Genomic DNA, 23,652 nt, shown 5'->3' with positions numbered 1-23,652 from the left:
TGCTTCTGGCTGTAGCAGGGCTCGGTTGTGTACTGAAACCAAGCTACCCCTTTCCTGCAGCCAACAATCCCCAAGGGCTCACATTTCCAGCTCCTTTCTCCTTTCATCTCAATTCTCTGTTTTAAAACGTTTCAGAGCACTTCAAACTGGTGTCTGAGGGAACTGGGCATCATAATCACAGAATCAGTAAGACTGGAAAGGTCAGCTGTGGGGAAACTATTAGGTCAGGGCTTGAACTGGTGATTGAACACCTGGTGAAGTTGTGTGATTGGCCCGGGGAGCACAGGCAAAGTGTTTGCACCTGTGCTCCCCACTTGAGCAGAAGGGATGGACCCAGGGTTCAGTCCCCCTGGGCTCAGATAAGGGCCAGCCACTGAAGGGAGAGCGTCTTTTGGACCTGGTCTGCTTCTTGAGGAGTGCTGAATGGTCAGAGAGCCCATACATTGGTTGGGTGAGTTCAGCTCTTTTATCTGTTTGTGACATGGCTCAGAACTGAAATTCTGGATTCACCCTGGCATTAGCCTTGTACGTGGGATGGGAGATCAGGACCTGAGATGTTTCAGAGTCTTTTTTCTTATTGAGATACTTTGGGTAGCTCTTAGAGGACCTGCTTTCCAACTGTCCTCAGACTCCCTGGTGCTCCAGGGGCTGCCCTGATAACTAGCAGGGAATGGAAAACCCTCAGTCATTCAATTAAAAACTTGTGTATTTTCTTTGAGTAAATAATGCCGCAGGAGCCAGAGTTGCACTGCCAAGTGACTGCTTTGTCCCAGCATCCTGGGAGGTGGATGGAGGCCATCTATGTTTCGAGGGTTGTGGGTTGGGGTAGGGAAGAAAACAACTTCTTCCTCTTCTAACGTTCCTGAAATCTACCTCTGAGTAGATGCCAAGTGTAGGCATATGCCTAGAATCAGAATGATTAAGGTTGGAGAACTCCTCTCAGCTCATCTAGTCCAACCACCAACCATGTGTCTCATCTGTGCTTGAGTGCTTTTCACTGTACTCAAGGAGGCCTGGTTTTCCTCATTTGGGTAACTGGTTCTGGTCACGGGCTGTGTTTAATCCCAGGGTTGAAGTTATTTACTACTCATTAGGAAAGACCTGATGCTTTAAAAGCACGCCGTGTGAATTTCTGAACCTCCTCTGAAAGTGAGGCTTTCTTGTTTAGGAAATACTGCTGTTCTGGTTGAACACCAAGGACAAAAGGAACATGGTAACATAATGTTTATTTTGCAGAGGAGGCTTTCTTGAGAGATATAGTTGATTGATCTGTGCAGGTAATGTGGAGCTGGGGATGGGGGCAAAGGTGTTATGCTTTGCTTAAAGCCAGTGATGATTAAAATCTATCATGTTTCCCTGTTAGCTGCTTGTTCCTGTCATTCTTGGCTCCTGTTTACAAAAGATCTGTGTTTATGTAGGTCATCATAGTACTTGCACTGTAAATAACTCTTATCTTTTTAGGGCTTTGGGAATGTATTGGATTATGGATTTTGAGCTCTGTGGCATTCAGCCAGCAGCTCTTTTCTGCTGTTTTCTGTGCCACTTTTGCTTGGTGGTTGCCTGAGATGTGTCACCACGTTATTTCACAACCCATAGATTTTTGTGGTGGCACCTGGGTGGTTTCACAGGGACCAAATCTCTGGGGAGTTGCACCTGTGTGTGTGCTCCAGCAGTCTGTGTTGTTGTGTGATCCTAGAGTGATTACAGTGTTTCCTCTCTTGTACTTCTAGTGGCACAATGTTAAGCATGCATTTTTTGGCATGGCAGTCCCTTACATTGCCAAACACTGAGACCTTGATCTGTCGGCTGAGGATGTGTTTGTGGGAGGATGAGTACACAGTGCACTGCTAAATTCATAGCAAGCAATGGCAGTGGAGGCAGTACATGTCCATGCTTTGCCAAATCAGTATATAAACTGTCTGACTTTATGATTAAAAAAAGCAACAGCACAAAGCCACTGAGCACTGCAATACCATTCATTGCTTTCATATTTGATTGATAGAGCAGTTTGAATTCTATACTAACTATAGTTAGGTACTTAAATGTAGCTCCTCTTGATTATTTAATACTTGTGGTGATCCTGTCATTTCTTCTAGAGATGTTTCTGAGTTATAACAGAGCAGAGGAAAAACTTCAAGGCAAGCAAGTCAAGTGTCTAGCAATTGTCACTTAAAGAGAATGGTCACTGGGGTTTTTAAAGCCTGAAGTACTGCTGTGGCTCAGCTAAAACTCTTGTGTCAACCAGAGCCTGGAGTGACTTCTTACAATTGAGCTATGAGCTGCTCAGTGAGGAACGGGGTAGTGATGGAGGAGCTGGCAGTTATAACACAGCTCAGTTGGGATCTGAGACATACATCTCTGCCCTTAAGTGATAGAATGCAATTTCTTGTAGCTGTGCTGGAATGAAAGTTTCTCTGTTAAACTTATTGGTACATATTGAGTTTCAAAGAATATACCTGGAAGCAAACAGTTGTATTTACTGTTATCCTGTAAATATGATTGGCTTTAGACACCACTGTCATATCAAAGCCTAAAATGCCACAGGAATTTTCTTTGAAAACACGGGCTTTGCTCTTGTGCTGGCTTGTTGTTTCAGCTCACTTTATTTCTGACCTTGGCATGAAAGTTCCTGTAGGCAGAGTTGAACTTGCTGTATGTTATGAACCATAAGGGCAGGTTATTTGTCACAAAATTCCTCTGGAATTATGGAAAACTTATCTTCCATGCCCATAGGAATGATAGCCTAAACATAAGCATTGGTTCCCTTGTCTGTCTTTTGGGCTTTTAGTATGGTTCTTATGGCACCACTTCTTTCCAATGTTTTGGGTCTGTGTTGAAAACGTGCCTGGTGCTTCTCTGTCTTGTTGCTGTTTTAACCATGAGTGTGATCACTGTCAGCTTCCTACCACAAACAAAGACAATCCAACACAGCACAAATAAACTTCATGAAATATCCAACAGCCACACCTGCATCAGAGACAGTAAGTCTGGGTGTCACACAGCTGACATCCTCTGGAGACCTCTGCCTGAAGCCAGCATTGCAGTTTTATTTTGTAAGGTTGCAGAGCTGAGGTGAAGATTATTGACTCAACACAGACAGACTAAGTCAATATTTTTCCCCAGTGCTTTTTCTCCTTCCTGTAACTTATTGGGGTTTTGGACCCATTGTAGCAGAGTGGGCAATAGGCAGATTGTACCCTGGTGAGACCCCTGTGGAAATAGGTGGGTGGCTGGGGGTGAGACTCCATCTCCTACACCCTGAGCTGAGGATGCTCTGCAGGTGTAAGTCATCAGAGAGAAGGATTTGGATTTCAGCTTTGCTATCTGCATTACACTGTACATCTGGGAGATTTACCTGCTGGTGTAATTGATGTTGGATGTGAACGCAGTAATGTTTGTAGCACAACTGAATCTAGGAATGGGAGCAGGTTGCAAAGGAACATGAGTTCTTTCTGGTTAGTTCTACAAGCTCACAGCAAATCATGTAAAACACCAGCAAACCTACCACTCAGATATCTATCAGATTGCATTTCTGGGTGCAAGTACAAATCCATGAGCTGATACTGCTGCTGAGTCTCTGCTGCTCCCCTCACAGTCACCACAGCTCTGTCAGAAGCACATGCCCATGCACAGGAGTGAAGTTCAAGGCTATGTAAGTAAAGGAGCTTTTGACAGGGGTGGGAATGCCCTGTCTCCATACACAGTTATTAAGTTCCCATTGGTGTGGGTACAGTGTGTGCTTCTGTTGGAGGCAACTGACTGGAGGCTGCACTGGCGAGGTGGCAGCAGGGAGCCTTGAGATGTTTTCCTATCTTCTAATGGATTTCTTTCTGTGCTGGGGCTGGGAAGAGGCTTCAGAGGGAAGCTTTGAAATGGCAGTGTGGTTTGCAGAGTCATCCCCTTTGAGACGCTGAGATGGGTTTCTTTGTACTTTTAATGCAGCACAGCTATGGGATGGGCAGCTGGCTGCACTGCCTCTGCGTTTTCAGTTTCGTTATCAGAAAAGTTTAATCCTCTGGCTGCTCGCCTAATGCTGGTGGCCAGCTTCCTTTTTTGGCTTAAAGCTAAATACAATGAGGCATGGATTTCATTAAGCCCAGAGCATCTCAGCTATCCCAAGGTACGTTCATTGCATGCTTTTGTTACCCATCTTGTGATACGCAGTATGATGTGCCTGATAAGGGGCCAAGCAGGTGTCTGTTCTGCTGCAGGGTGGAAGTGAACCCAGTCATCAAGGACTGTATCAGCAAAAAGATCCTCTGAAAATTCCTTGGGTGTATTATTTTGAGGAGATTCAGATAGTGGAGATTTTCTGATAGCTGGGGGAGCGTATGGCAATGCACTGACCTGATTTGGATCTATGCATCCCCATGTTGCTGGTGGCTTGGCTGGTGCTAAACGAGTAACGACAAGAATTGAGTTATGAGTCTGTATCTTGCTCATGGGAGTGACTTTGGTGCAGGTGCTCTTGGCCACCACTTGCCCCTTGGCAGGAGTGAAGCTCAGAGGTTATTCTCAACCCATTGAAAACTGCATGCCTTGCCTGCTAGGGAAGAAGCTCATTACAGCTATGCTGTTAATTAACTTGCTGCTAACAAAGCTTTGCCTCTAGAGGATGCAGGGTGCCTCACATTGGTCAGCCTTGCCTATGTTCTCATGGGCACAGCAGTGTGCTGCTGTACCTCCTGCCCATGCTGAGGGCAAAGTGAGGCTCTGGGGGAGTTTATCACCTAATTGGGTCTATCCATGGTGGGTGGAGCTGTGCTGAGCCGCTAGGTGGATGCAGCACACATGACCATAGTGCAGTAGGAGGAGGAGATGCCATTAGATGTCAACATGGCTTTAATTTAAAGTAGTGTTTGATTTTTTGCTCCTATTTGTAAGCTTTTCTATTTTTTTTTCTTTTTATTGCTTTTTCCTCTGTTCTTTTAACTGGATGTGTTCTAGCCTCTGGCGTGCTGTGGCATTTCAATGGAATTTGCAGTGAAGCTTTTTTTAATTAAAAGTAGAAGGTGGCTGCTGGCAGTGCCCCCTGCCCCCTATCTCCCCCCCGCCCCCTCAGCATAGGGAGCATCCTTTGACAATGTGTTTGATGCCAAACCCAACCTCACACCGAAGCTCACACGAATCTTCTCATTGACTTCAGTCAGAGGCAGATCACACACAGCTGGTGGCAACTTTATGGTCTGCACTGTGAAAAGAGCTTGCTAAGGCTGCTGCATTTTATGGGAGGGGATAGCACAGGGCACCCACTGAGCCTGGCTTGACTTCATTTCAGATGCTGTGTTGGGCATGGCATGAACACGATGCGCGTGGTGGGACACCCTGCATCTTTTCTCAGCTTAAGTCAGGAGCGCACAGATTTGTGCAGGTTAATTAACATCTCTGTGTACCTGTTTGTGCATACTGGGACTTGGCCTGCTTCTTGTTTGAGTGGAGGGGATGCTTTGTTGCTGTGCAACTTGTTTTCCCCAAATGTTTAGATGTCTATTTAGTTCTGCCATGCCCTGACATCAGTGCTAAGAGCTGGCAGAGGAAAGCTGTCCTAACCATTGGAAGTGATGGTATGCAGCTGTGCAGTGTTACACTGCTTTCTTCACTGCACGGAGCCCTGTTTCTCACTCCTCTTTCCTGGTTATGGGATGCTTGGGATGTCGGAAAGGAGAGAGCTGGTGCTCAAGTCATCCAAGCCAGAGTGTATTGTGGGGGGGGAGGGGGATGTTGAGTATCTGTGCTGCTTGAGTTCTGGGCTTTAGGCTTTGAAGTTTCAAGCTCTCATTTTACAATAAATGGTAATAGTCAAGGACATAATGCAAGGTCTTGAAATAATTGGATTTGAGGTGGGGAAAAAAATGAGTTTCAGGCTGAACTGAAGATCACAGTGTCAGAAAAACCCCTCTGGGTGTCTTGAGGCTTCTGCCACCTGTGAGAAGCACTGGCTGTGGGAACTGCCTCCTCCCCATGGTCTGGAGCACTGGAGATGAGGTCCCAGCTTGAGTGTTACGCTGAACCTCCTCACTGCCCCTTCTCAGTCAAGCCAGCTTTGTGCTTGGAACTCTTTCTGAGATCCAGATTTAGTTTACCAGAAGGATGCTTGTGCTGGAGCATGGCAAAATGGGCTGGCCCTCAGGAAATCTGCTTCTACAGCGTGAGTTGCATCGCTTCGCATTTAGCTCTGTCAGAAACATCCCTATGGACAAGACTGCGCCTTCTGTGCTAAATGGGGAATCAGGGAGCTGTCTGAGTCTTTGTCAAAGGTGGTTGGATGTCTTTGTTTACTCTGAGTTTACTTCCAGTGACAGTAACTCCTGTGAGTGCTGCTGCCTTATGACTGTAACCAACTCCCCCATTAGCAATGCTGATGAATGTGCCAAGAACAAAACAGAAACTTAAAAGTGGTCCTCTGCAGAGCAGAAATAGCGCCCGGAGCCACCCATGCAGAGCAGCAGCATTTTATTTTGCAATGCAGAAAATGAGGTTCTGGGTTGCGATGAATACTCTGCTTCATTTTGAATTCTCTGCCAGCGTGCAGTATGTGCTCAGAGCAGTGCGTTGTATCATTTTTACATCTTATTATAAAGTAGCTTTGAGGTACTGGGCACGGAAGATACCATCTACCAATATGTTTAACTGGAAGAAAATTGCAAAGAGATGAGGCCAATATTTCAGCTGTCCACTGCTGTCCAAGCTGTCCTGTTGGCCTCTTTGCGTTGCTGCAGAGCAAGCCAGAGCCCTTCTCCATCTCTTCCTGTTGGGTTCCCCCACTAATAAGTCCCTGAGGGTGCAGGTCCTGCTCTCAGATGTATGCATGAGGGTGAAGTTTGCTGCTAACTGCATTATTCTGTGAAAGGCTCATTTGAGTGAGAGGCTGCAGAAAGCTGCCTGCAGCCACTGGGGCAGAGTTATTTCTGTTTGAAGAGGAGAAAAAAGGAAAATCCAACCAGCAGCTGGTGAATGTAGCAATTCTTTATGCAGGTATATCTTTCCAACCTAATCAATTTTCACACCTAATTCTCTCTCTCTGTGGTAGAGACGATGCTCTCAGGCACTGACTTGAGAGGGATGAAGTGAGTGAGCCTACTGGTTTCTGATGATAATTTGGGGACGACTGAGTTACTTCTCTCTGAAACTTATTAAGTCTTGGATAGCACATATTGATCTGTGTCATGGTACAAATCAACCTCATGCAACTGCCCTCCAGAGCATCAGAAAGCAGCTACTTCTTCTACTGTTTCAGTGGTCTGCCCTGGGTTTTTGTGTTATCCTTCCTCTGTCTGAGCAGCTCAGGAGGCAGGGAGCTGCCTGAGGGTGGTGGGGACTGAGGGCTGTGACACTGGGGTGTCTGACTATCAGCAGTTGCAAGATGGTGCCAGGAGCTCAGAACAGATGGGACCAAAAGTTTTTGCACTGCAGAAATTGCTCTGAATTAAAGAATCGTGCATATTGGAAAAGACTTCTAGCATCCCCAAGTCCAACCACAGCCCACCCCACCATGCCCATAGGCACATCCCTCAGTGCCACATCTCCATGGTTTTGGAGCACCTCTGGGGACAGTGATCCCACCATTCCCTGCACAGCTGTGCCACTGCAGCACCACTCTTTCTCATAAGAGATTTTTCTTGCTATCCAATGTGAGCCCATTGCTCATTGTACGTCACTGCTTAAAAACCAGAAAGCACTTCAGGAGCACTTTCTACTGGGAGTCTGTTGCAGAGTTTGTATCTCTGAGTTGTGAAAGCTTGCAATGTAAGTAAAAAGTGAAGATGACATGCAGAAATGCAGTGAAATTATTTGATCTGTTCCAATCCAGTGCTTTTTTTCCTCCCTTGTTTTGGAATCACTGGATATGAGCTGATTGGAATTTGCTTCTGGTGATCGAATTCCAGCCATTGGTTCATCAACATCAGTAAAGGTGATGTGATAAGAATCAGATTCATCCCACTTGTCTGCAAACAGCCTATTGCGGAATGAGCCACTTTAATATATTAATCAGACATATAAGGCAGCATTGTAACAAGGTTAAAAGTGCACACCGATTTCCATTATAAAGATATTCTCAATCAAGCAGAACCTAATCTACTGCTGTAAGTCACTCTGTAATTCAATTGTACTAACCACAGTGCATGTAAGAGCAAGATGTGTTACAACAAAGTCTACGAAAAAGCCCTGAAGATATTTTCTATAAAGATGTTTATAATGATTTACATTTTCAATAAGCCTGATTTGTCTTCAGGAAGAGCGTAATTCCTTTATCATGGGTAAAAATCTAATAGGAGTCTTTTTACCTTGTCTGCCGTGTTTTGGGTAAATTATCTTGTGCTGACCTTTAATTGGATTAGACAGAACTTGCTGTCAGGAAAAGGGGAAAAGAAAAAAAAGGAAAAATTAATATGGATCCAGTAGCTCCAAAACTAAGAAATCAAAAGATGAATAACAAGCTCTTGGTGAGGGATGAAAGAACACAGGGCCTTCCTGAGCACTTCATTGGCCTTGGATGGATTAATGTTACCGCAACGCATCCCTGCTGTGCTGAGTGATTTTTACCACTTTCTGCCATTAACAATTAGTGCATCTCTGTTGTAGGCTTTGCCCCAGGAGGCTGCACTGTGGCTGTGGGCACAGCCTTGTGCACCCCTGGGCTGGGAGGTGCTCTTGGGGAGGCTCCTATGCCCCCATAGCACATCCTGGTGGTGCTCTGAGCTTAGCTGAAAATCCAGTGCTTGTTATTACTTAGCAGGAGATGCTGCTGAGCAGCTGAAAAACCTCTGGTGAGCTTTGGTGCATCCAGCCTGGTTGTTTTAGCAGAAGGAGGTATTGAGAATGGGAGAGGTGGCTGCTGGGGTCCTTCCTATGGGAGAGTTACAGGCAGTGGGGTTATGGTCCTCAGTTAGGGATGGCTGGGGGGCACTGGGGGGCTTTGGGGTTGGAAGGGTTTTCTGCACAGCTCCACTGCCCCTTCACAGAGTGGTGTTTCATAGCAAAAAGCGCACCCAGAACCTTTTGGGATTTGGTGCAAGAGTTCATTGAAGTACAGATCTAAGAAGCTGCGTATACCAGAGAGCACAGACCCTCCTGGATTACAGAGTGGCTGTTCTTTGTTACCTGCTTTGATATCACCAGTTAAAGCAGCGATAGCAGTAAGCCTGGTGTGCTCTGTTTTATATAAATATTATACTTGCTATTGGATTCCTGATAGAAAGAGAACTAATTAAGGAGATGGGATATCATCAGTAGATTTTTCTTCCCTGAGATTTTATGAGCTGTAATTTGAAAAGAGCCATATTAAAGTCATTGAGAAACAAGTTAATGCTGCGTTTCTGAGAATATTACCCTTCTACCCAAAGATTATATTCAAGAACAAACAGTGTACAGTAGCTAATTGCTAGCTGACACATTATAATGGCTTTATACTTCCCCAAATTGAATCAGTCTGGTTAAAGAAAAAATGCCATGCAGTAACTTTTTAATTATTCAACAATGTATTTCTCAAAGAATAATTGAATTGCTGCTCGAGGCTGTAGGGAGCAAGTTGGACCAGTGGATATTGACCACATTTGCAACCCAGCTGACACTGATGCTCTTAAATAACCTCTGCCAGGCTGTCTCCAGGTTGTTGCCTTATGTTCCAGGCTGATGGCAGATATCTGTTTTTCCTCTCTAGATTAAGCTGCTAGGAATTAATTTCTCTGATTGTTCCTTTCTGTAGTGCTGCAGGCAAAAAACCAAACAAAATAAAACCCCCAAAACCCAGTGCAATATTAAAATCCACAGAAATCTGCAAAGGAAACCTATTAATGGAGTGAAGGAAAACAGCAAATGCACCTTCCATGCCTTGAGCCCTCATCTTGCAGGAAGTGTGGAGATATGGCTCTGAGGGACATGGTTATGGGCATGGTAGGATGGGTTGGGTTGGACATGGTGATCTTAGATCTGCCTTTTCCACCCTTAATGATTCTGTTTGTGCCTTGTGCTGTTTCTCACCAGTGTTGGTGGCCATGCAACAGGCAGAGAAGCAGAAAGAAACTTGGGATGTTCTTGGTGGAAACTGGCCATCCCTCAAACCACTTCCTTGCTTTGCCTCTCAACCTGTTGAGTTGGAGAAAGTAACCCTCTCTGCAACAGGACGGCCTTGCTGGGTCATGCAACAGAGGTGGAAGGGGTGTAATAGTGTGTACATTGAGTTTTGTTCCTCAGCATGACTTTGGTTGGCCTGGCTCGCTCCTCTCTGTTTTCTCTTTGCTGTGTTCTCATCATTCAGGCAATTCTGCTCCTCTTTCCAGGAATAAAACTGAGGCTTGGTTGTCTAAGAAACATCATATTGCATGGATCTAACTCAAAAACATAACGGGTACGTTAGTGTGCAATGGGGCCCTGTTCCAGGAAATGTCTCCGCTTGGGGAAACTGCATCAGTGTGTGCTGCAAATGAAGCCAATGTGTTTTGTGCTTGACTGGTTCCTACTGTTAGCTGTGCTGGGACTCCAGTGCGTGCCCTGTGGTCTGCTGCCCAGGTCTGTCCAGAAGAAACAAATACTCTGTTTTGTGTTAAACATGGAATGAACAAAACACTGGAGGGAAATGCTGACTTCAAAAGTTGTGCTTTAATTGCATGTCATAGATTATAAATGCAGAAAGAACAACTGTGATCATTTAGTCCAACTTCCTCTCTACCTATAAATAACAATAAACAGCCTTTTGCTTAAACACAAAGCAGCTTTCTCTGGTGGATTAAATGCTGCATACTGGCGGTGCTAGAAAGGAAGAACATCTTGTTTGCGTTATTTTATGCACATTTGTAAGGCTCTGCTCCAACGGAGGTCATGGCTCCTTTGAGCAAAAGGGCATCGGTGCAGCAGAGGAGTTGGGTCAGTGAGGGTGGGAGTTGGGTCAGTTGTGCTGGTTTATGTATGTTGGGTGCTGCTGGGAATAGGGTGCCATGCTGCAATGGGAATGCCTTGGCAGCCCTCTGTTTGAGCCTGGGTGCAGGTGGGTCCTCCCAAACACCTACACTCCAGATGCAGCACTGAGTCTCTGCAAAGCATCTTGTGGCACTCTGCTCCGACTGGAGGATGCAGTGAAAACTGAATTGTGTGGCTCTGTTTCCTTCTTACCAATCCATCCTCAATGCCCCTGAGGTCCACGGGGCTTTAGTGGTGACAGCCCCCTGGTAATGCACTGCAGGGGTCCTCCAGCACTGCCCGACCTGGTGTGACAGGCACTGTTATTCTAAGCATTAGTGTTTGTGTGCATCTTACACGTTATAGTACTGCATTATTTAAAGGCAATGCATTATTGAACAGTGCTCTGCTCAGCGTGGAGGGCAGGTCGCTCCCTGCCACCCCTGCTGCTCTGGCTGCTTGGTCAGAAGGCTGTTTTATGTAATCCCTGCAAAGTGATGTCTGAATCGTGGATCGTAATGCAACAGGGTTGATTAACAGCAGCGCTCTATTAATGGGGAACGTTAGAGAAATGTGTGCAGAAGACATCTATGTTGTCACACTGCATTCCTGCTCAAGCGTGTGAAACCACGATGGTCATTACTTACTTCATAACGATGTGCTTCTGAAAATGAAGGGCTGTAGATTCATCGTTATGCCCATAATCATATCTTTTGCTGTGCAGAGAGTGAAGGAGTGGGGAATTCTCTTTCTCATCCTCCTGACAAGATGTATATAACAATGACAGGCATAGAATAAGGACGTTTGTCCGAGCTAAATGTTTATTCACTTCTGTTTAATCAGAATGGGTTTGAGAGTGGGCCACAGTCCGTGGAAGCAGTGCAATCACTCCAGCACTGTGGCAGATTTAAATCAGTAATAAAAGCCCTGGGGAAATTAACAAGACAAAACATTAACCACAGACTAAACATTAACATATATTAGCATTTTTATTACACCTGTAGAAATGGCAAACGGGCTTGGTTACTACTATTAAAAAGTTTATGTTCTATCCCCCATCATCACAATGTATATTTTGTTTTAAGCCCTTTAGAATTTAATTAAGCTGATTTCTGTCGCAGCGCTTGAGTAATAGACTTCAGGTTCACTTTTATGGTGACTTTGAAGATAAAGAATGCCTTTGCCTCCTGTTTATTGTGCTAATGATACGTATGTGACATTTAGCAGAGCGGGCTGTGAAAAAGCCACAAGGAGAGGGGAGGCATCGCCAGGGCATGGAGCTGCTGTTCTCACAGTGAGTGGCTCAAATGGGATCCTGCGTAGGATGATGCTCAGGGCTTTGTGGGTTCTCCAAAGGCAGTGTGTATTCTTGAGGTCTTTGATGGTCTGTTCTGAGCAAAGCTGCCTACTGTGGCAGATCGCCCTTTCCGAGGCTGTGTTCAAATCACTTACAGTAGTTAATCGCTTCTCGGTTAAATGTGCGGTGTCTCCCGAAGGGAACTCAGAAATAGGTATAAAATGACATACGTGAACTGCAGAGAGTGGAGAAGATTGCAGGAGGAAGCCTTTAAAAATGAGGCCATCCCCTTGAGGGAGAGGAAAAAAAAGGAGGGGAAAAAAAAGTTCTGTCTCTTCCCAGAGAATGAATCTATAAGCAGAAGAGTTCACAGAGAAGACAAATGGAAACGCAAAGTTTAAGCAGAGGTCAAATATGGGAAGCTGTCCTTTGGAGCAGAGCTTGTGGTCTGGATGGGAAGCTACTGCAGCAGGTACCCAACTTGTCTGGTGCACTCTCATCTTCCAAGAGAGAGATGATAAACTTTTTAATCTTTCCAGAAAGCTTGTAGGAAATTACCTTCAGAATGCTCACACCTCCAAGAGGTGGTGCTCAGATTGGTGTGGAGCATCACATGTGTGCTGCTTCCTAGCTGTGGGTGCCCAAGGCTGGGTTGCATGGGGCCCTGGGCAGCCTGAGCTGGTGGGAGGCATGCAGCCCACAGCAGGGGTTGGAACAAGCAGGGCTTTAAGTTCCAGCCCGTCTTCTGTGATTCCCGTGTCTCTATTGCAAGTCAAGTCCTCTGGCACCTCTAAATTAATGGAGGAGTGCTGAGATAGGCGGATGGTGCTCCATTAGGGTTTTCCCTGTGCTCCTCTCAGATCAATGCTCCTTCCCAGGCAGAGCCATTACCCAGCCCCTGGGGAATGAGAGACAGCTGCCCACTGCCCGTGGGAACATCCCTAGGCTGGGCTGCCCTGAGGCTGTGGGGCAGATTTAGGGGTGTGTGGTGGTCAATAGGAGGTGGTGTGATGCTGCATTGTGTTTGCTTGGAAAATGCTAATGAAATCAAGGAATTAGCAAGTTTATTAACGAGATGGTGCAGGGAAACCTAGCTTAGGCTGTTGAAATAGTGGTGGTGTTGGGCGCTTGTGAAAGTTTGGGGCTCTGGGAAGGTGTGGTGTTGTGTGCCTTGGCAGCCATTTTTAATTCTCATAAAAACTAACCCAAAAGCCCTACCCATTTTGCCTAAAAATCACCCTGCCATTTTATTATTCATTTCCTGTAGTGCAATGCTTCAAGCTGAAGCCTATTCTGGGACATGAAATAAGACCGTAACGTTCTCACACTGAATATGCTTCTGATAAGGACTCGTGTGTTTGTGATGCCTCTGACAACAATCAAGCCACAGATCCATTGGCTTCATTTTGTGGGTGTGCTTTGCATTCCATGTCTGTCCCTTCGTCCCATCTCAGACTGTCATTTTCTGGCCTCTAAAAATTTCAAGCTTGCGTTAGAATAGTAATAACGATCAGGAAGAGCTTGGGGAACAGAGTCCACGTGTTTTATTTGCAGTAGGGATGCAAAGAAGGGAAAGAATGGAAACAGACTTGCTGAGATGCCGTCCCAGGACCACTGGTGGCCCAGCAGGCTGCAGCAGATGGCTCGTGAACGCCTTTCCCCCCTCCAACGCGCACACGATCCTGCCCCTGCAAATGAGCAGGCAATCTGTTACTTCTACATCTCTCACTTTGCTTAACGTTCAAATCCCAGCTGGATTTTTGACTGAAAAGTGACAATCATTTGGCTGCGACTTCGCAAGATGAGCTACACATTGGTGTGGTATTTTACTGAGAAGGTCAATTGGTCCTTGAATAAATAACTAAGTAAGAACTTGCAGCACATGCTGGCCAAACTTTCCAACTTCATGCTTGCCAAGATTACATCTGCTGCCCTGTTTTGGGGCCGTGTTTGTGAGAGGGCTGCAATTTGGGGCTCTATCCCTTGCACTCTCCTGCAAAGCTGCAGTGCTGCCTGGGCTCAGCTCTGAGGCTCAGCCCAAATTGCAGTGGGGTTGCGTGGCCCCATCCACCCGGGTGCTTTGCTTTTTGAAGTGGTGCCTCAGATGGTGTCATTGTTCCTGCTGTCACTTGGGCCCTCCTCTCCCATTCAGCATGCTTCAGCATCCTTGGGGAAAAAAAAGCCTTGATCCTGGCCTTGCTCTTCTCTCAGAGTTCAATGGGCTTTGCCAGCTGAAAGGCCACTTTCAAAGAGGGAAGGGGGGCTTTTCAGAGCTGAGGGGAAATCAAAGGGAATCATCACAAATGGCTGCTTAAAATAACCAACCTTTTCCAGCGTCTCTCCTCTGCTTTGCATTCCTATGTGGAATGTGGGTGTGATGGTGAAGCCTTTGTTGCTGCTCATTTTGTGCCCTCTGTCTCTCAGTGTCTGCATGCCCTGTCTTTCTCCTTTGGGGTTTGAAGCAGATCCCATCTCTGACCCCTCTACTGTCTCAGAGGGCACCGTTTGGGATGAGATGTGCAGCACCCTGTACATCCTCATAGAATCGTTGGAAGGGACCCTTAAAGGCCATCTGGTTCAACTTCCCTGCACCGAGCAGGGCTGCCCACAGTGCTTAAAGCCCATCCACCCTGACCTTGGGTGTCTGCAGGGGCACCCACTGCCTCTTTGGGCAACCTGTGCCAGTTCCTCACCACTCCTGTTGGAAAAAGCTTCTTCTTTTTTTTTGGTATAAATCTCCCATCTTTTAGTTTGAAACTCTTTCTGCATGTCCAATTGCAACAGACAGAAACTGCAGTGCCAGGTTTCCTGTGTGGCTTCGCTTTTACTTTGCACCCTATGGCATCCTGAGCAAGGAAACGGCCACTCTTGATAACGAAACAGGTGACACTTCTAATTTATTTGCCCACCCAAATGCAGGGTGTAATTGAATGGAATTAATCTCTTCTTGCACATCAGATGCTCTTAGCTTTGGGCAGTGGGTGTGCTTTTAATCTGCGTGCTTCTCAGGGCTGTTCAGCTGGTTGCCTTGCTGTGATGTGGAGCTCAATGAGGTGCTGTTGGGGTTGTATTGTAGGTACGTGGTTCCAAGCCTGGATATGGGAGGTGGGATGAGGCTTAAAGAAAGTGGAATCAAAGTTGGCTGTGAAGTCTTTGTGGTCTCTGAGCCTTCCCTAAGCGTGCCCAAGTCCTGCAGAAATGTCAATAGGTTTGATGGGTTGATAGCTATACTTGGACAATCTTAGTAGTCTTTTTCCAATCTCAGTGATTCTGATTCTAAGCAGTTTAGAAGGCATTTCCTAGCGTTGTGTCGGCTTGGTGGTGCCATGGTGGGGTAGCTGTCCATTGTCAGCATCCTGCAGAAGGAGATGGGCACAGACCCGCCTGCAGTGGTATTGCAGCAGCAGTGCCAAGAAGCTGGCAGGGAGTCACGGGGCAGAGGCCATGTGGGAGAACTTTAATAAGGTCTTTTGGATTCCTGCCACTGCAGCCACTTACCGAATCATCATCTGTATGCTAATGACCTAATTTGTGTCATTAACGGAGACCTGTTAATCAAGACCTCCCATGGCATGACTCAGCTGGAGCTGCAATGCTTGCTGTATTTTAGGCCATGATTTTCTTTCAATTAGCAATGATACGTATGATGCTCATCCCTGGGTACCAGCAGCATGAGCTCTGCAGATGCGGAGCTGCTTTGAGCTGCAGAATGGAGGGCTCAGGATTTGCCTTTTGAAGGGAGGTGTTTCCTAAGAGCCTGGCTGGAGAGGTGGAGCGTGGTACCCTGAGGTGCTGTGAATCTGGGGGAGCACCTTGAACATCGTCCTGCCAGCGTGAGCTTAACCCAACAGAAGGGTGCTCGTTCAGGAGTTAAACTGCATCCTTATGACAACAGTTTGGTTTTGGGCACTGGGATGTGCTTGGGAGGGAGTCCATCATGCATCACTTTGGTCTACAGACTGGGTGTGTACATCCTTGTTGGGACGGTGCCGTCACCTTCCAGGGCAAGATGTGCGACATCTTTAAAAAGCCTTATAGTCAGACTCAAGTGGGTCTGTGCTCACAGGGAAATCAAGTGCGTTTGTGTGTTTCACTTCATTTTTGTTTTTTCCCCTTGGAGTGGGACATTGTAAGTGAAGTTAGAATTAACATAGAGTCCTAAATTCATGGTGAGAGTGATTTGGGAACTCGGGGGTTGCTGGAGGGAGGCGGTGTAGTGCAAAGTTCCTAACCCTCCAGGCAGCAGTGTACATTTGTTGTCTTCCTTCAGTACTTAAGGCCCTGAAATTCCCTCAGGCTGTGGTGTTTATGTGTTCCAGGTCAGCCGGCTCTGCGGTCACGCTCAGCAGAGGCAGTATCGATCCACTAATTACCCCGAAGACCTCTTCATTGACAAAAGAGTCCTGAAGGTGACTCACATAGAGCAGGAAGAAACGCTGTCGAGCAGGAGGAGGTGAGTGCACAAAATGCCATTTCTGGGTTTCCTGAGCATCGCTGTCGTGCCAAATACACCCCCAGGTAGAGCTGTAGGTAGAAATGGTGGCTGTCAACTGAAACATTGCATGAAGCAACATGCAGGCCAGTGGCCTTATTTCACTCCTGTGCAGTCTTTCATAGTAGTTCAGAAATACATACAGCCTTCCACTGCATATTACGAAGCGAAGCAGGTGCTGTGCCTTTACTGCTGTTGTAAATACAATAAAAATCTGTGCAGAAAAGGGCATATTCAGTCCTTCTTGTACCTTGGGGATGGACCAGCTTGGAGCAACAGAGCCACATTCCTGGTATGGTTCCCATGAGATAGCAGCAGGACTCGCATTCCTCCCTTGTCTCGACACGTTGGATATGCTGTTTGAGGACTACGTAGCCTAATGAGATCTGCTGCAACAAATCACACCAGCTCTTACCTGCAGACATGGAGGAGTTTCTCTTCTCCCTTCCCTGCTCGGAGCTCTAGGTGGTGGGAAGGCTTTCTTCTTTCTGTTCTCCCTGATGCTGCTTGGGTGTGCAGGATGTGTGGAGCTGGGCATGATGTGAATTAGCTTAAGGTTGGTGGGACAGCAGACCGTGTCTTATTTTGTTGTGCTTGGTATAAGGGGCTGGACTTCTCACAGTGCAATATGTGACTGCAGGAGGTGGCTGCCCAAAGATCTGTGCAGGGAGGTTGCTCCTGAGCTCCCACCCAGTGTAAGGGCTTTGGGTTCCCCAGTTAAACTCTTGTCTATTAGAGTGGACCGGGGAAGATGGGCTGCGGTAGGCTGGCAGGCTGCGCTGCACTCGGCCAGGGGAGGGCTCGAGTTCCCCCTGCTTCTGCTTCCACCTCCGCCTGCAAAACCCAGCGCAGGGCTTTCCCTTGTTTCGTCTGCCCCCAGCTGGCAGCCGGGAGCTTGGGCTGGAGAGTAGACGCCGAGTCCGTAGGAACCTCAGCAAATCCTTGCTCCGGGAGGAATAAATATACTGAAGTGCAGCCAGGAGGTCGTGGGGCCAAGTCTGACCTCCTCCAGTTCCCTGATGCTCATATTCCTATGCTTTGTACAACATTTTCCTAATCAGACTTGCTGTCGTTTCCCAGTGACAGCTGTTGAGTGCCCCCAGGTTGCCTCTTCCATTGCAAGCTGCAAAGACAGCTGCATCCCATGCCTCATTTCTGGCTGCTGTCAGAGCCCTGTGGTTGACCCATGCCCTGGCCCCTCTGGACCTCTGCTGGAAGGGGTCTGCCTGGGCCAGGTGACCCTGGTGCTGCAGAGGGCTGAGGTCCTGCTGCATCCCCTCTATAGAGACAGTTCTGCCCTGAAAAGCATAGATTCATCCCTTGACTGAATATCAGTGATGTATGATGCTGTTTGAGGTCACAGAGAAGGCTGATGCTTTGTGGCCTGTTTGTACCCTGCTGTCCTCTTGTTGTATTCGTCTGTGTTGACTGCCTTCACTGGTTAAATGCCATCAACCCCATATTTTCTTTTTGTGACTGAGAACCAATTTTTTTCCTCTTTCTTCCAGAGAACTGATTATGAAGCTGAAGTCTCACAGTGATTTTTACAGCAGCTTGTCAGAGTACATCTGCAACCACAGCTCTGCTGTTCAGAATGACACTGTTTGCTGGAATGGGCAAGAAGTCGTGGAGAGGTGAATCATTTCTTCCTTCCTTTTCCCCAGCACTTCTCATCATTTTTTATCCAGATCAGGACACTGCTTATTGCCTTAAGAAACCTTTGGCAGAACTGGCATCTGCTCGTGTTGCAGCTCAGGTTGATGTGCAAAGCATGGAGGGGAGAAGTGGTCGTGTGCCGCCCTCCACTGAGCTATCTGTGCTCTGCTGTGAAATCCCTGTGGCCACAGGCAGGTTTCATTGCAGTGAGCCAGAGAGAGGGAAGAGCTCAGCACAGCCATGCACATAGATTATGGGGTGGGTATATGGAGGGGCATGTGCAGGCTGCGCTTACTGTGACGGTGGTAACAGAGAAGACAAGAGTGGGATTAACAGCATAAAATGGAGGGGGGAGGAGGGGAAGGTTAATAAAAATGGAGCATTTTTGTGCAAAGAACGTCTCTTAGAATGTGGAAATAGAACTTGGAAATGCTTTTTTTTAATTATTATTATTACATTTATATCTTCTTTAATAACCCTAATTTGGAATGCATCTTTTGCTGTTAAGTCATTTGCATAAGGGAAGAAATAGAAATAAAATCAGGAAGCTGTGGGTTGTTGAGGTATTAATTATAACTTCTTGATTCGGTAACCTCCGGTGGTGATTAACCTGCACTTGCAATACTGGCCTGAAACAGTGAAGGGACCAAAATAGCATCAAAATGTATTTTTATAAGAATTATTTGAACATCTAAGATTGTGACCTTAGCCAAATGGTGCTGCTTCACGTGGAGCTGAGCCTGCCAAAATGGAGTGCTGAGGGTGCTTGGGGCTTCCCGGCTGGGGATCTCATTCAGGGAATCTGAGAGCATTCCTGATAATCAGGTGCATTCCAGGTAACCCCAGCCACCAGTGTGTTCATTCAGCCTTTTCCCCCAGAGGGAGCCAAGCAGCTGTTTGCTGCATAGAAGTGATTTTGCAAGCTACTCTTAGAATACTGTGATGTGCCTGAATTTCTGGTGCGGTTACAGCTGTTCTGCTGGGCTGATGTGCAACTGTTGGGCCTCATTCAGAGTCCAGCTTGCTGCTTTTCATGAGGAACGTTGTGCTTTTTGTATCCTTGGTTTCAGTTTCAGGCAGTTGAGATGACAGTTTGTTCTGTGTGTGTTACTGCTCTCACAAAGGGGTTGGAATTTCTGGGGTAAGTGTGTGACACAAGAGCCCTTTGGGTGCCTGGGACAGCATAGGGATGGATGGGTGTGTGCTGTGCTATTGTATGTGGTGCTTTGCAGATGATGGACAAAGCTGGTTGAGCATTGCTATGTCAGTGAGGTCTGTGTGGACCCATTGGGGCTTTGCTGGTGCTCTTGTAGGGCTTGTGGCCATTTACCTCTCACATCCTTGATGTAGTTCCTAAGTGTTAATGAATTTAGAGAGAAACCATGGGCCAGACGTGTTCCGTGCCTTTCTGCTGTGTCCCATTTCCCATGCTAAGCCCTGAACCACCCTGTTTCCTCCTTGCCCTTATCTCCCTCTGCCCCGATGGAGCACAGCATGTGCCTTTGGGACTCCAGATGCAATGTGCTCTGCTGATAGCTCAGTACTCACCCTGCTTTCTGTATTTTAGCTTTTAAGTGATGCCTCCCAGATTTTCTCTTATGTTATTTTACCTTGTGGACCTTTGTCCGTCTAATTTACTTCTCCTGGTTGGCCAACTTAATAGCAAGAATTTGTCCTCCTTCGTGGATTATTAGCATGTTAACTTTCCCTTTTGGGGTTTTAAGGTGTGATGCCTTGGCCTGTCAGAAGGAATAGCTTGCCAGCTGTACGAGGACAACAGATTCCCCTGCTCATGCCCTGAGCAGTGCCTGTGTTCTTGCTGTGCTGAACAGAAGCCAAAGCGGGAAGGAAAGAGAAAAGGCAACGAGCTGCTGTTATTCAAACTTTTCAGTGTATAAAAGAACATCCCATGCTGTGATTCCCACAGCTGATGGTCCAGCTGGATAATTAACTCATGTAAAGCCTTCAACTTAAGCCAAGTGGGTGCTGAGATATTGAACTCAGCTCAGTTTCTCTGGGAGTTTGAATCTCGGAGGTGATTTGAGCCTTACATATAGCACCGGGTTTTTACAGCATTTAATACTAAAAGCCTATTAAAATCTAGATTCTCAGAGTTCAATAATCTGCTTACTCTGGTATATTCCTTCCAAGCTGTTCAGAATAGAATGACAGCAACATGTGCCCGCTGCAGAACTTGTAAGTGCTTTAAGTATTACTGTTAGATATTACCATTTCCAAATTGCTTCAGACAAACTGGTGCGTTAATCTAAATCTAAATCACCCGCATAACTCTTGTTCTCCTTATTCCAATTCCAAATTAATATATTTTTAGCACCTTGCCAGATCCTCTTCTTCAGGCGAGGAGTCTCAGATTTCCCTGTTTTTGCCAGCATGCTGTGGTTTGTTTTAATCATACGAATCATAAACAATGAAAGCACAATTGGAAGCAAGGGAGAAAAATGAGATTCTGTAATTGGAACAAAGGAAATTCCATGCCAGCAATAACCCTTCAGCTTATGAAGGGTTTGGTTATTTCTGGCAGCGCCGCAAAATATCTGATACAATGGAGTCCCCAAAGAGGGAGGCTGCATAACTTTTCAAGCACATAAAACACAGCTTTGTAGCAAATGTAAGCTATAATGAAAGGATAGTAGGCAAATTCAGTGGGTTATTGAGTGGCCATAATTGTTTCCAGAGTATTTCAGAAATGAAGACCATGAATCTTCCTATATTAAGCCTGCTGCTTGGTCTCAGGTTTAACCAATCCTTCCAGAATCTATTTGTCTTGAACTGTACTGAGCTGATGTAAGAATGGAGGGAGGCTTCGGGCTGTCCTTTTACACTTCAATCTCCCGTTGTTTGGCAATGAATAATGCAGTATTTGCTGTTCTTACCTGAGACTTCACGTTTTAATAAAAGCTAACATCTGCAGCACGCTTACCGCCTGCAGTGCAGCGTATCGAGTGGGTTGGAAGAGGCAACGCTGTTCTTTGGCAGGGAAATAACACAGCCAAAACCTCAGAGGGTTCTCACGGCAGTGAGACCGGGCTGAGAGGAAGGTGGAATCTGGAAACCCACCAGAAGATGTCTCTCTGATTTAGGTCTGAGTGCTCCCTGCTGAGAGAGCTGTTCCCTTCTGGCTGCTTTTGAAGAAACTTGCTCAGAGTGGCTGGTGGTGTAAATTGGCTGTGACTTTTGGTATGTGCCCTTTTAAGGACTCCTGCCCTCCAAAGAAGCAAGATTTGGCCATTGAGCTGGGGCCCTGTTCTGTAGCAGTCTGTGTTGCGTAGATCTGGTAGAGGAAGAGCCTGCAAAGGATGCTTGCTAGTAAATCGTGCAGCTGAATTTGAGAAAGTACTGTGCAAGTGGAAGGCAAGCAGAAATTGGTACTTGGATTAAAAAAGAAAAAGCTTACTTTTCTGTTTCTAAAGGGTGTAATTCTTTGTTAGGCTTAGAAGATTACTTTCTCCAAATCATACATCAGGCTTTGCAGTAACTCATCTCTAATCCTAGCATGGCCAAGAAGGATGAACACACATATTACTTTTATTGCCATAATTTTAAATTACGTTTGTCACCTTGTCTACCTTGCTCTAAAATGAAAGCCAAGGAAGAGCTGCGTTTAGACTTGAATAACCAAATATTCACAGAGATGTTTGTGGGTGGTGGGGAAGAATGGAGAAAATCCCTTAATGTGACTTCACCCTTTGGCACTTATATCTGGGGGATGAGAAGGAGAACAAAGGGTCCATTGCTGTGCTATCCTTACAGAAGACTTGAGCTCATCAATGTTTTCATCAGGTGGTTGTCATTTAAGTTGTTTTTAGCAAGGACTACATGACATTTGTCTTTGGAGAGTACCGTGATCCCAGCAAGAGCCCATCCCCAGGGAACCTGGGCAAGCAGCTGCTGCTGACTGACATAGAGGCACATCAAAAAGCAGGGTACTTTGAGCTTTGCTTATGAAGTGGAAGCCTAGCCATGCTCACATTGCAACACTGATATCCCTTCAGTGCAAGGCTCCCATGACCATGGGGTGGACTTTACCCACTGTGTTTGCTCTCCGGTGCTGTTGTCCCCATGGCAGAGGTGTATGATGGGGTTGGTGGAGCTGCACAAGCAGAAGGGGCTGTGCTTTTGGCATATGTTAAAAGTGACTCAGGATAGCTCAGATCTCTTTTTTTTTCCTTAACTGTGGCTGGGGAACGCTGGAGGAAGTGAGCCCACAGAGGAACTATGTGCTAGGAGACCCTCATCCTCCAGCTCTGTGGTGTCTCCAAAAGCATCTCCCTGTCTTATTAAGGTCCTCAAGGGCCTGACTGCTTGGCCCAGGCTGCAAAGTGAGATGCCAGCTGCCCTTTGTGGCATTTCAGGAATGCTTGTCCCTCGCTGAAACTGAATCTCAGGGTCCTTAAGTCTTGGTCTGGCAGCATCCTGCGTGCCTGAATGCATGGCAGGCTGCTCCTCTCTCATACAAGCTTGGTACCTTGCTGTAGCTTCCTTCCTTCTTTCCTTATACGTGACCTCATATAGGTATAGAAATCCTTTCTAGCAATGCTGCTTGAATTTCAGAAGGGCTTGCACCCACTCAAAACTGAGCTATTGAGTTTCTTCGCGTAAAGCTTCTTAGGAGAGAGACTGTAATAATTCAGGTATGCACCAAACAGTGGCTCAGTTCTGCTCTTACTAAAAACCTGTGGGAGATTTATCCAGCTCGTTAAATCACTTAAACCACAGGAGATTTTTCCACTTTAAAGTGTTTCTAAATTCAGTTCACAGCGATGTGAAAAACAGTAATTCCTTTGGCACTGTGACAGCCCCGCGTTGGTACAGACGATTGTGTTCAGCCACCAGATGCGTTCCTCGGGTTGGCACAGTGGCACGGAGTGACTCTGAGACAAATAAGGAGCAGGTTGAGTGGTTCGCTGCTTCCAGTGCTTTGTTCCCCTGCAGGGGGTTAAATGCACTTCTGCGGAGCAGGGCCGCTCTGTGCTTGCGGCAGCGCTGGCTTCCCACGAGATGGAGCTCAGAGCACGCGGTCCCAACTGGCTTTTGGCCGGGGGCTGTGAGCTCAGCCTGGAAGAAACCTCGGTCTGAGTGGGGAAATGCCATCGTGAGCTGGCAGCTGTTATGTCTTGGGTGTATCTGTACTTGGTGTGAGGGGAGTGCTTGGTATGGCGGGATGCTGATGGGGATGTTGAGCGCTTGTGAACGGGTAACCCCTGCTTGGGAAAAGCTTTGGTTGGTGAGGAAATCAACTTCAGCACTGTATTTGTAAATGATGTGAATACTTCAGCCTGGAGAAGAGAAT

The 23,652-nt window shown here is 46.5% G+C and overlaps 1 protein-coding gene across 1 annotated transcript in view; it reads left to right on the top strand.

Moving 5' to 3' along the window:
- Positions 1 to 23,652, top strand: part of GPC3 (glypican 3) — a 112,604-nt gene that overhangs the window by 46,822 nt on the left and 42,130 nt on the right. Inside the window, exons 4-5 of the mRNA XM_072334887.1 lie at positions 16,513 to 16,646; positions 18,194 to 18,319. Coding sequence (XP_072190988.1) covers positions 16,513 to 16,646; positions 18,194 to 18,319 — 260 coding nt within the window. The remainder of the gene's footprint in view (positions 1 to 16,512; positions 16,647 to 18,193; positions 18,320 to 23,652) is intronic.

This window comes from Excalfactoria chinensis, chromosome 4, assembly GCF_039878825.1.
Source record: "Excalfactoria chinensis isolate bCotChi1 chromosome 4, bCotChi1.hap2, whole genome shotgun sequence".
NCBI lineage: Eukaryota > Metazoa > Chordata > Aves > Galliformes > Phasianidae > Excalfactoria > Excalfactoria chinensis.
The sequence above is the reverse complement of the archived record's forward strand: the minus strand, read 5'-3'. Positions and strand labels throughout refer to the sequence as shown.